Below are 13,428 nucleotides of genomic sequence, written 5' to 3'. Positions count from 1 at the left end.
CATGTCCCAATAATGAGGTTAACAGACATCCAGGACTGGCCTAAATGTCCTTTCTGGAAATGGATAACTAGGAAGTTCTGGGCCCTAAGAGGATTACAAAAATGGACAAGAAGGCATAGCAGCGAGAGAGCAGGCATAGATATGCAGAACGTGAGGGGGAAGTATGTAAACAGAGAAGATAGTATAGGAAAGCAGAGTGACCTAAATGCTTGCTATTTCTGTATTAAATTCCAACCTACAATCTATTCAAACAAATATTGTACAGTCAGAAGTAGCTAAACGCCTAATCCTACCCATTCCACTTTAAATCGGGTCCATGCATTGGAGGAGGCTGGAGCCAGACGATGTAGTTTTTGAGCTGTGAGAGAAATGCTGAATTTTCCAGTAAAAAGTGTAGGATCTGGCTCCCTTTTCTTGTCTGTGCCAATCATGCTGCCAGAGCTGTGCCAGGCCCTCAAGAGTGTGAGCTGGAGTATCCAGCATCCTTTTTTTTTCTCCCTCTGGCAGCAGTTTACCCAAGTGTCTTCCTGATGGTCCAGTGGCTTTTAAAGTGGAAAACATAGGATCAGGGGACCCAGAAGACCCTGCCTGGCTTTTCTTCCACTTTACATAGTATAAAACACTGGTCTTTTAAATGTAACTAGTTATTTTATTTAAAAGTAAAATGTTATCACTTTTCTTGTAAAAAAAAAAAAAAAAAAGTACAGGAAAATGAATTTCTTTCCTCCTCCAAACTCACCAAACTTTGATCCCATCCCCACCCATCTACTTACCACTATCTCTCCTAGTCTCATCCCCTCTATTGTTGTTACACCACTCCTCAAAAAATCCCTCATTGGACCCTACCAACTATCGCCCTGTCTCCCTCCTCCCCTTTTTATCCAAGCTATTTGAACGTGCTGTTCACCACCATTGTATACTTTTCATCTCAAGCTATCCTTGACCTGCTTTAATTGGGCTTTCGCTCTCTTCATTCTACAGAAACTGCCCTCAGAAAGTGTCCAATGACCTGCTCCTGGCCAAATCCAAAGGCCTCTACTCCATCCTCATCCTCCTTGATCTATGTGCAGCTTTTGACATGGTAACTACATGGTAAATCACCACCTACTCATTGATACACAGTCCTCGCTTGGATTTCAGGGCTCTGTTGTCACATGGTTTTTTTCCTATCTTTCCCATTGCATCTTTAGTTTATGCTGTGGTGGATCCTCCTCCACAGCATCAGTCAGTGTACCTCAGGACTCTCCTGGGACCATTTCTTTTTCGATCTACACTTCTTCCCTTGGTGATCTAATCTCCTCCCATGGCTTTCAGTATCACCTCTATGCCGAGGACTCACAAATCTCTCTCTCTACACCTGAAATCTTGACATTCAATCATGGATTTCAACCTGCTTGTATGACATCACTATCTGGATGGCTCGCCGCCATCTAAAATTAAACATGGCCAAGACTGAGCTCCTTATCTTTCCACCTTTGAAGATGCTTTCAATTCCAAATTCCAACCCACCTTAACACCATTCCCTCTGTAATTCCTCCATCTGAGCACAGTGTATTGATTCACCACCTTGTCCATTTTGTCTGTCTTGATTAGATTGTAAGCTTTTTTTGAGCAGGAACTGTCTCTTCTGTGTTTTGATGTACAGCACTTTGTATGTCTAGTAAGCACTATAGAAACATTTGTTAGTTTTATCAAAATAAAAATTTCACCAATTTTTACTACTTTTGCCTAGTTACTTCTGATGTTTGCAGTTAAAAGTAAAAAATGGAAGCAAAACATAAATGACAATTGGCATAGGAGGGAACTGGCTCTCTCAAACTTCGAGCTATATACAGCATGTTAAAGACTGGATCAATGAAATCACACACTATATACTCCTTTTTCCTGAGCCCTCTGTAGTTAATCTGCTAAGTATCAGTTAATGTACTCCACAGTCCACACTGTTTGACTGTCTCTTGTCTCTAATAGGGGCTCTGCTGTTGGCTCCATTATATAAAATCACATTTATTTATTTATTCAATTTTCTATATGGTTCTCCTATATAGCTCAGGACAGTTTCCACTGCTAGCTACAAACAAACTCACTCAGAAAAGTTCATTATTATAATACTTAGCTTTTTATTGTGTGCAAGTGATAGGTCAGGCAAAGTAGATAATCACAGTGATTTGGTGTAGCTGTTAGCAATCAGAGAGCACATGAACAGCATGGAGCCTTCCACTCCGCACAACTCCAGGACAATTGATAGAGTAGCAGTGTGTTTGACACAGATTATGAAACACCAATACCCTACCTGCATGTGAGCTGGTGTCTATGCAAATGTTCCAAAAACAAAAGTCCCAAAGTGAAGAACATATAAAAAGCATTATATTCTCTGCATTCAGGGGGCATTGGTTGCACCCAATCAGGAAGTGCAAAAAATGTGAAAAACATGTTTATCATGGGCACAAGTTGGGCGATGGATACGTTTAACCCATCTCTATCTAGCAATGTCTGCCTGTACTGTACGCTTATTAATAAGGGAGATGTGCTGAAAAACATGTTTTCTTATATCACATTGATAAATCTCTCTCCAGGACAGAAATATGCAGGGAAAAATATGCTATTTTTTAGCTTAGACCCAAAGCCTAATATTCACTAAAATAGCCAAAATTTTTCCAACCAGCTTAGCCTCCCTAGCTCTAATGATGATCACCCATCCTGACCCTGAGTTAAACTGACAGGCAGCATGTTTACAGTGATTGCCATTTTGACTTAGGAGTTGGGGCTGATAGGTGTCTAGCCCCTGTGTCCAAATCAAACAAATGGGAAAAAATAAACTTAACTATAATGCTGCCAGAAAAATGCTTTGCATCAAAAATCACAAGAAACTGGCAGCTGTATATTCATGCATGTCTTTACCCTAGACTCAACTGTACTCAGAAGTATAGGTGAGAGACCAAAATGAGGGTCAAGCCCAAAGCTGTTTGTCTCTACTCCTTCTCAATCATAGCACACATGGTCCAAACTGCCCCAGTCTAAAACTGTTATAAATTTCTTTGTTATTTCACTTCTACTCCATCACTGGTTCCAGTGGACTTGACAGAGGGGAGCAACTCAGACATGTCCAATCAGTTTGGAATATTGGCACCTATGCACAGATATCCCTAGTTCTGTATCTCGTGAAGGTCTCATAAATTAGAAATAAAAATACAGTATGGAAATCACGAGAGAAATAAACGCTGGAGAAATAAAAACAAATGCAAAGAAATCCATGATGCACATTTCCCAAAGCACTTTTTTTCTACTGTTGTCTGGGTATTGAGTTTTTCTAATCATGTTGGTCCTAGTTTCTCTCTTCTTCTGTATCTAGTGTCTGCTGTCCATTTATCCTTTGTCTTTTTCCATTCTCTCACAATGATCTCTGACTCTTCATCTTTCCCTTTTTGCTCTTTCTTCTCTTACTTTCTGGCCAGGCTTTGTGTCCATTATAATTTTACTCTGTCACCCTCCAGTTCTCCACCTTCCTTTTACTTTTCACATACCTATCAATTGTCATCTCTTTCTCTCAGTGTCTTGCTCTCCCATTCCTGTTCTCACTCCTTTCCCAGTATCCTTTTTTTCATCCATTCACCATTACCACATAACTACCTTTTGTACTAATCATTTTTCATCTAGCTAATCTCCTTGACAACCCTACATGGCCTCTCCCACATGCTTTCATCATGTCTAGCATCTCTCCTCCCCCTCTCCACCCTTGTCGCCCAGCATAACCTCTTCTCCCCACCCTTGTTGCCCAATATCTTCCCTCTTCTTCCCCCACATTTGTAGCCTATCATCTCCCTCTTCCCTCTCCCAAACAGCACAACTGGTCACTCCTTCTTTCTTTCTTCCTTTCTTTTCCCCAAAATGCAGTTTCTCTCTTCCCTTCTTCCCCCCCAAATGCAACTTCTCCCTTCTCTCCTTCCTCCAGCTATCATTTCCCCCTTTCCCAGAATCCCCATTTCTTCCCTTATGTGTTAACCCCTCTTCTTGTTCAACATATTTCCCTCCTTCCTTGTCCTTCAGCTCAGCACTGCCCTGACTTCCCCTTTTTTCCCCTTCATTTTCATTTCCACCAACATAAAAAAGTGCAGGACCTTTATATCCATACCAACATGGCATCTGTTGGTCCTGCTCCAATGCAGCCTTACTGTGTTAGAGGGGGCGGGACCAGCAGTTGCTGAGAACATGCACAGGGTAGCACAGGATTTTAACTCCATGCAAACCTGTCTTGGTTCTGCACCCTCCGATAAAGGAAGTCTGCTTTTACATTCATTTCTGTATTGTTGGGAAAAGGGAAAGCTCCATATATGCTGCTGTGCCAAACATGTGACACCCCTCTCAGGTTCTCGCAACACCCTGGTTGATAACCACTGCTCTAGCAGAATCCATTCTGGCTCATGAGAGGGATAGAATCACAATGCGACTATGGTTGTGATTGCAAGCCTCCAGTTGGATAATAATGGGCTCATTTTCAAAGCATAGAGATTTAAATTAGTTACCCAAAGTCACAATGGTAATCACTAGAATTCGAGCCCTGGCCTTCCTGGTTCTCAGCCTAACAACTAGGCTACTCCTCCACTTTAAATATCCATCTCTTATACTGCAATTGCATGAAAGAAGTTGCTCCTTAATAGTGGAACAATTCTTTTAGACACAGAGCAATGCTGAGTTAAGGAGTTGATTATGTGTATGACACAACCCAGCTTGTTTAGCAAAGAGAGCAAAGTTGTTTACCTGTAACATGTGTTCTCTGTAGCCTGCAGGATTAATCAGGCTCACAGTCCCTCTCTCCTCCCCAAAAGTTGATTCTCATCTTTAAGGAGGCTGAAGGGACTACTGGACATGAAAAAGGCCATACATCATCGGAACTTTACACTTAAGAGTGCTTTAAGAGTTGTTTTGTCTCACTGCCATCTGATTATCATCAACAACTTGTGTGTCTGATTAATCTTGCTATCTACAGAGAACATGTGTTGTAGCTTAGCAACTCTGGTTTGGTTTCAGGTTTATTGAGAATAACAATTTTTAATTCATTCATTGCTCCTATAGTATAATACTCTGCTTCTTGTTCTGCCCCTCCCGTGTAACACCATTCTGTCTTCATAAACATACATAGTCCCAAATGCATGGCTGCCAGGTGGGGATTCAACAAGGCCTTCTAAAGTAACATGGTGTATGCCGTGAGAGTCCAAGCAATATCCCCCTTCATGATCATGTCCTGCCAGGTAGCACACCACACATTTATGGGCCTGTAATACTGCTAGGGCATCTCTGTAATTCCAAGCAAGGCAAGCCCTCTTCTTGCTTTCTGGATGAATAGGAACATGACCTACAAAAAAAAGTATCAGAAAGGTTTTCTTTTGAAATCCTCCATTTTTTTCCTTTTAGAATTACCCCAGACATGTCTTTCTGGCATAGTTAACATCAGCATCCATTTAAAAGTTTCTTCTAACACTTAGCCTCAGTCCTGCTTCTTCAACTTATTTTTTAAACAGTACTAGAATCAGAGGACCTGCCATGGTACTCATTTTCAAAAGAGAAATACAGCTCAAAAAGGCACATATGAATGTTTTTCACAGGAAAACATCCAAATCACAATTTTCAAAACTCAGATTTGAGACATTTTTCACCACAGTTTGTCTAAGTTGCATGGGAACATATTTTGCATATTTTTCAGGGATAATGGAACAAGCTAAAAACATCCAGGGCAAACACTGGTATGGTTTTATCTAGGCCTGTTTCAGTCATGATTAAGCCACAAGAAGGTGCCCCAACTGACTGGCTGACCACTGGAGTGTTGAGGCATGACCTCTCCTTAATCCCCATCTCCCCAAAGATGTGACAGTACATACTAGACTCTGTGAACAGCTTTAGATACTGTGGCCATTCCTATTAGAGCAATAGGATGGTCCCAGGAGTAGGCTAGTGGTCAGTGCAGTGGACTGTAGAGGGACCTAGGTCCATATGCAGCTCTAACTAGTGCATGTGTGGTGGAAATTGTGAGCCTTTCAAAACCTACAAAATACCAACTGTACTTACAGATAGGAGGCACCTGCAGACCTGAGGGCTTTTGTAGTGGAGTACAGTTGAGTACAAAATGTTTTTAGGTGTTCTTAGAGGGCTCACAATACAAAATAAAGGTGTAATGGTGGGATTTGTTCCTGGGCCACTTATAAAGTCTACTGCACTAACCACTAGACTACCCCTCTGCTGGGATGTCTGTGTAGTGAGCTTATTAGGAATGCTGCCACACAGTGATACCAAGTCTTAAACTATTGTGATACAAAAATGATTTTTATATCACTTTGGCACAGCATGCATACAAACACTCACTCACTCTTTCCCTTCAGCCACAAGTTAAGCAGTGTGATACAATCTTGGCTTTGTCTGTATTTATGTTGTTCATAGTTTTGAGAGCCTGGTTCTTTACATCTCTATCATTTCAGACATTATTCCATGCTTTCTCTATTCAAATACTGTTTTTGTCTCCACCATCACCACTGGGAAGTTGTTTCTCATGTTCACTGGTCTTTCAATAAACAAATGCTTCTTTATGCTACTCCTCAGTCTGTTCCCTTTAAGCCTCATTATCATGAGCCTGTGTTCTACAACCTTCATGGAAAAAAGCTTTTTTTCCATGATTAGTGATTTTAAGGCAATTGAATGACTCCATCCTATCCTATTCTTTTTTCCAGATTGTGGGTTTTTATGTATCATTTTAAAAAGTTTATAATAGATATGTTGCACCATGTCGGTAACCCATTTCCAGCCTGGCTTAGTCTTTTGCAAATAAGACCTGCAGAACCCATACAGAGGCAGTGTTCTCTCTTTGCTGCTATCTCATTCTTCAAGCTCTTCACACTGCACTATCCTAGTTCTGCTATGTTGAAACTTGCTTATTGCATATCAGGACAAAAGAAGGGAACATTAAGTTCTCCTGTTATTGGAGCAGCAATTAATGGACATTACAACAGCAGGAACTGATCTTCAGCCTTAGAAGAGAGGTTGTGAAGCTTCCATTAGTTAAGTGCATAGTCCCTGATGCAGTGATTGTGAAATAGGGGCCCTTGTCAGGAATTTGTTTCCTGTGAATTGTTGAAGACACATTCACCGTTTACTCTTTCCTGCTAGATATCCTCATGTTAAAATTTGCTTGTGCTGGAAGTTAAGTACTTTGAGTTAAAGATCATTCAGTTTCATTGGAAAATTACTCTGAACATATCTTAACTTTTTCACATTCAAGTAGTTTTGAAGGGCTGTATTTCTTATGGTTTAGTTTTTTGACCAGCAATTGTAATTTTTTTGCAAGGGGCAATTCCATAATGTATAGAATGCATAGAGGTCTTTTTCTCCAAATTAAAAAAAACACAAAAACAAAAAATCTTTCTTAGATGTGTTAATTGACTATACTCTATATCCATTATAATTTATAGAATGGATTCTCTTCATTTAGCTATATCAGTACTGCATAAATTATTATGTATTACCGTATTTTCAAGCATATAATGTGCACCCGTGTAAAACGCGCACACGGGTATAGTGCACGGGAAACTGAAATTTATGTAAATAAATTAACAGATAGCGCGCACACGCGTATACCGCGCATGCTGCTCATTGAATTAAAACCTCCTCCTGCCTTGCCGTCCTGACTCTCCTCTTGCCGCTCTGCCCCGAATCGCCCCCCTGCCCCTGAAGTCCTGTCCCCCCTTGAAGGTCTGCCTGTCCCCCTTGAAGTCCTATCCCCACCCTGAAAGCCTGATGCCCCACTTTGAAGGACCGCTCGCACCCCCACCCTGAAGGACCCCTCGCACCCCCCGACGTCTGATTCATCCCCCAGCCCCCCTGCACCGTTTGCAGCCTACGATGCCAGTGAACCCTGCTGCTTCCTCTGCCGGCGGTCCCGCCCCTTCTCTGAGCCCTGCGCTGCTTCCTATGCAGCGGTCTCGCCCTTTCTCTGACGTCGGAGAAGGGGCGGGACCGCCGGCAGAGGAAGCAGCAGGGCTAACTGGCATCGCAAACCCACGGTAGGCTGCTTCTCCACCGCAAATGGTGTGTGGGGGGGCTGGGGGATGAATCGGACATCGGGGGTGGGGGTGTGAGCGGTCCTTTAGGGTGGGGGTGTGAGCGGTCCTTTAGGGTGGGGAATCAGACTTTCAGGGCTGGGGGATGAATAGGAAGTCAGGGAGGGGGGAACCAGCAATGTAAAAAACAAATTGTAAAACGCGCTCACGCATATAACGCGCATGGTTATGCTCGGTTTGTAAAATCGTGTATAACGCGCGTGTTATATGCGTGAAAATATGGTACTCCTTGGGTTAGTGCTGCTAATTTGTTGGATCCTCTTTCCTTTATTCTTTTTATATTCCCAATCAACATAAAAATGAAATTGGGTATACCAGATGTTACGCAGCTTAGAAACTAGGCTAGTCTTGTTTTAAGGGAACATATGCTAAGGTTACCAAGGGCTCCTTTTATCAAGCTGCGCTAGCGGTTTAATGCGCGTAATACCGTGCCTAAACCGCCGGCTGCGCTAGCCGCTAGCACCTCCCTTGAGCAGGTGGTAGTTTTTAGGCCAGTGCAGGGGTTAACGTGATGAAAGTCGTGCGTGTTAACCCTGCTAGCGCGGCTTGATAAAAGGAGCCCCAAGTGATCTGTTGGAGCTTGCACAGCACAGCTGCTCCCAGTTGCAAAATGAAGCCTCTTCCTGGCAAAGCCAAACCAGTACCCACTGGGATCCAAAAGTTATCATCCAGCACAGGTCAGGTACTGTTACCTGGAGGAAGAATAAACTGCTCTAAACTCTGAACCCAGGAGTTCCTTTTTAATTCAGAGATGCAAATGTGACCGACTGAGCAAAAAAATACCAAAAGTGGGCTATGTAACTTATTAATACCACAAGAAGAGGAATACCAACTGCATAATCCTGCAAAATTTCTAGACCTTTAAAAAGGAGAAACCTTTATCAATAAAAAAAAATTTACTTAACCCCAGAAATTGCATACCCTGCAGTTTTTAGGCTATAGAACATGAAAAATATCAAAGTTGTGAAAAAAAATTGCATAGTCCCTTTCTATTGAACCTAAAGTACACAAAACTTTCAAAAATGAAAGGTGGCCAAATTTACCCCTCCAAACTATTATAGTCTTTTATCTCTGTTATTTGTAACCCTGCTTATGGTTCCTTTTTGTACAGGCAGCCATAAATAAAAAGTACAAAACCTACCAAATACTACAACTTTTTCTTTGTTTTCATCTGAAAACGTAAGCAGTCTGTCTAGCCAGTCCAATTGATCTTTACCGAATCCTCCATTGAAGTTTAAAAAATGAGCTTCGTAATCTGCAACAAAACAAAACATATAGATCAAACTTATCTTGAAAGAAAATGAGCTTTTACAGAAATCTGACATCAATTCATCGGTGAAAATTTCTTGCTCACACTGAATTTATTTTCCAGTTAGATTTGTATTCATCTCTGTGTTTGTGATATGACTATTACATGACGAAGTTTAACTAAAGGGCAGTTTGTGACTGAGCTGGAAATATGACTCTCTCCTGAACTGGGATTTCCTCTTCTGGTGATAAGATAGTGTGGTTGCCATGTTTACATATAAATATGAGATGATACCTTCACCTCTACCTTTCCCTTTTGTAATTGGAATGCTTTTTTTTGTTTAACTGATATATTCTGATATTACCATCTTTTGTTTATTTCTGTCCTGACCTGAGGAAGGTGGTTCTGGCCTCTGAAAGCTAGTATAAAAAAAATATTGTTAGTCTAATGAAAAAGGTATCATCTTTTCTTTTTTGTTTCTAGTTATCTTACTTTGTTAGTGCGTGCCTTTTTCACTCCACCTCTCAAAAAAAATAGCACTGTTTTCCCCTGCCTGTGTTTTTCTCCATTGTCTCTCAGCAATCAAATTCATAGCTGTTTAACCTCTGTAATCAAAATCAGTGTTGATTTTCTCTCCGGAGCTCAAGCTTATTGATGGAAAGCAAGTGGAATCAGGAAGCAAGATAGCAGTGTATGCAGAATAGAACGTGGAGCATAAAAATGGATTTTAAAAGCCCAATAGGTATGTTCAACCTTTATGGCAAAGCCATATTCAGAAAAGCTAATTTGGAAGCAGAGAGTGTTGGTTTCAAAGTTGGTGGCTGAAATTTAAATATAAACAACCTGCACTATGCAGATGATACATCATTCATCACCAGCAGCAAAGAAGATATGCTATATCTACTAAGAAATTCAAAGCCAAATGTGGGATTAGAGTTGAACATAAACAAGACGAAGATCATGAACACGGAAAATGAAGATTTTGAGCTTGAAGGTGACTGAAATCCTTTACAACTTATCTCCTGGGCTCTTTTTGTAAATAAAGAAACAACTAGAAGAGAAGAAATACTCCGCAGAAGAGCACTTAGTTGCTCTTCAATGAAGGCTCTCAACAAAGTATTGAAAGGCAAGGAAATAACACTCCAAATGAAGATCAGACTTGTCCATGCACTCATTTCTCAATGGTCAATTACGTATGTGAAAGCTGGACACTACAGAAACAAGACAGAAGATTGACTCATTTGAGCTTTGGTGCTGGAGAAGGATTTTATGTGTGCCATGGACCGCCAGAAGAACTAACAAATTGATTCTGGAGGAGATCAAACAAGCTAAACCACTCAAAGCCCCAAATGATTAAGTTACGATAGTCTTACTTAGTCACACCATCAGAAGAGAGAGATCACTGGAGAAAGACATTATGTTTGGGAAAATCAAGGGAACCAAGCAAAAGAGGGTGACCTGAAATCAGATGACTGGACAGACTGAAAATAACCAAGGGGATGGCGCTGGAGGATCTTCTTTTTAGATCTGTAATTCATCAAGTCGCTAGGACCTGAACATGAGTCAATGGCAGCTAATACACACAATGTAATCTAATCTGACATTTATATCTGTAATTCATCAAGTCGCTAGGACCTGAACATGAGTCAATGGCAGCTAATACACACAATGTAATCTAATCTGACATTTATATCTGTAATTCATCAAGTCGCTAGGACCTGAACATGAGTCAATGGCAGCTAATACACACAATGTAATCTAATCTGACATTTATATCCTGTTTTAATCCATGAGAAGGTCCAAAATGGCATGCAGTCTGTATTATGTAAATACAAACAATGATTTAGCTAAGGCACATTTCTAATCTATTACAAAAAGAATTGTAGTAGGAAAGTCATTTCATAGCTAATGGTAAACTATTCCCAAAAAGTACTGCTGGGTATGAAAAGCTCTCTCCAATATTCTTTTGAAATGAATCCCTTTGAATGATGAATAATCTATCTCCACTTGATGCAGGGATTGGTTGGTTGTCAACCCATATTAAGCAAAATAGAGTTGTGCAAGATTTTAAGTATGAAACAAGAGGATTTCAACAGGATAAAGGCATTTAACAAAATCCAAATCCAAATGTAATTTTAAAGGTAATATGTGATTATACTTAATTGAAAAATTAGACAAGCTGCCATGTTTTGCAAAATTTGAAGACTATTCTGTAATTTTACTGAAATGCCAAGATAAAGTCCATTGCAGTAATCCAACTGCAATAGTATTAAACTTTGAACCAAAATCCTAAAGTAATTGTCATGAAAATGAGTGAATGCACATCATTGTTTAAGTTTTTAAAGATATTTATTTGTTTAAAAAAAATTAACTTGAAATTCAAAAGATAATGAAAAATCTAAAATGACTCCAAGTACTTTAGTCAATCTTTCCAGAGCCAAAGGTTTATTTTGTCCAATAGGAATTACTGCTGACGGAATCACTTGACTTTTGTCAAACCATAGTATTTTGGTTTTGCTAATATTCAATTTCATCATATCAGATAAAGCCCAGTTTAAGTTTGGCAATGCAGGTATCTATTTTGAATAAGAACTGGAACTAAATTTAAAATGTAATCGGCATAAGAGAATAGAATTTCATCTTCTACCAATGAAACAGAATCAAGAGAGCACATAAAAACATTGAATAAGATTGGAAATAGCAGTGATCACCGAGGGACGCGACGTGGAGGTTGCCAAGAATAAAAGAGGACACCTTCACTCTGACCATATATTTCATGGGCAGATTAGATAGGCCCTTTGAGCTTTATCTGCCATCATGTTTTCTATGTTTCATATAAATCAGCAACTTCTAAACCAATTTAAAACACTACCTGAAATACCTATTTTTTCCAATTTAGCAAATAAGAGAGCATAGTAGACCACATCATAAATAGCTAACAAGTTGAACTACAGCCAGACACCTGAGATACCATGCTGAGTAACATTTTAATCCTGAAATCTACAGTCTGTAATAAAGTCTCAGTGCTATGTACTGTTCAGAGGTCATATTGAGATATAAGCAACATATCAAAATTAAATCTAAACGTTGTGATTTAAGAGCAGGGGTACGTGTAGAGGCTCATTTTCAAAGCACTTAGACACACAAAGTACCCTAGGTTTCTATGGTACTTTGTATGTCTAAGTGTTTTGAAAACAAGCCTCATGATGTATCTTGATAGGTTGAAAGTAACTTTTATACATAGTAAAATGTGTGAGGGTGTGGGGAGAAGGGAACATACCTACATATGTGGTGGACTTTTGGGTTAGGGGATTTTGGATTAAGATATCACAAATGTCCTAAATTTTAAGCAAACAACTGACTGTAATGGTGAATAATGTTTTTCTTAATCTTCCTCTGATTGGAGTGGAAGAGGGAAAGGATCAGTTATGTATGGTAGGTTTGACTGCAGCTCAGGTAGTACTGTCCTCCATATGGAAGCAACCTTCTTTATTGGAAGGGACTTTGGTGATTGATAAGCTGTATTGATGGTATGAGATGCATCGCCTCCCTGCCTATGTGTGGTACAGGCTGCAGCCCTTTGAAAGAGAGAGTAGAAGGGAATACTTCTGTCTTTGATTGGTTACTTGTTTCTGATGGTAGGAGTTTGAGAGAGGGGGGTACATTGAAGAAACCACATGCACCAGGTTATTATGACATTGTATGTTTGTTTTGAATATATCAATAAAGCTTCATTTAAAAAGTAACATACGTAGAATTTATTTCATGAAAACTGCAAACCAACTTAGAATTTCTGACAACAATAAAAACAAGTTCCATTATGTCTATGCCAGACCAGTCCAGAACAAATGGGTCATGTCTGTTAGGATTGTCCAGAAAAAATTAAAATTGAAAAAACTGTGAATTGAAATTTTTCCCATGAATTTGATTATGTTTGATCAGAAAATAATTTTTAAAAACTTTTAAAGTCCATCCTGGGGTCTCTCAAAGCCACTGATTATATAAAGATCAGTTTTTCTTGAAATTTGCTATTATTTTTACTTAATGGAACAAATTTCTTGCTATTATAGCTATAAC

General features: G+C 39.8%; 2 protein-coding genes across 7 annotated transcripts in view; one reads left to right on the top strand and one right to left on the bottom strand.

Moving 5' to 3' along the window:
- The window catches only part of ADPRM (ADP-ribose/CDP-alcohol diphosphatase, manganese dependent), a 54,397-nt gene that overhangs the window by 514 nt on the left and 40,455 nt on the right, over positions 1-13,428 (top strand). The gene's annotated exons all lie outside the window — the stretch shown is intronic.
- The window catches only part of LOC117367400 (manganese-dependent ADP-ribose/CDP-alcohol diphosphatase-like), a 37,775-nt gene continuing 27,640 nt past the window's right edge, over positions 3,294-13,428 (bottom strand). For 2 of the 3 annotated variants that reach the window (XM_033959893.1, XM_033959891.1), the window contains exons 3-4: positions 9,244-9,357; positions 3,294-5,350 (exon numbers count right to left, since the gene is read on the bottom strand). In XM_033959893.1, coding sequence (XP_033815784.1) covers positions 5,052-5,350; positions 9,244-9,357 — 413 coding nt within the window. In that variant the 3' untranslated portion in view covers positions 3,294-5,051. The remainder of the gene's footprint in view (positions 5,351-9,243; positions 9,358-13,428) is intronic. The other variant, XM_033959892.1, reaches the window with a different exon arrangement.

This window comes from Geotrypetes seraphini, chromosome 10 (assembly GCF_902459505.1).
Source record: "Geotrypetes seraphini chromosome 10, aGeoSer1.1, whole genome shotgun sequence".
In the NCBI taxonomy this organism is placed as follows: domain Eukaryota; kingdom Metazoa; phylum Chordata; class Amphibia; order Gymnophiona; family Dermophiidae; genus Geotrypetes; species Geotrypetes seraphini.
Note: the sequence above shows the minus strand (reverse complement) of the source record. Positions and strands in the feature narration are given on the sequence as shown.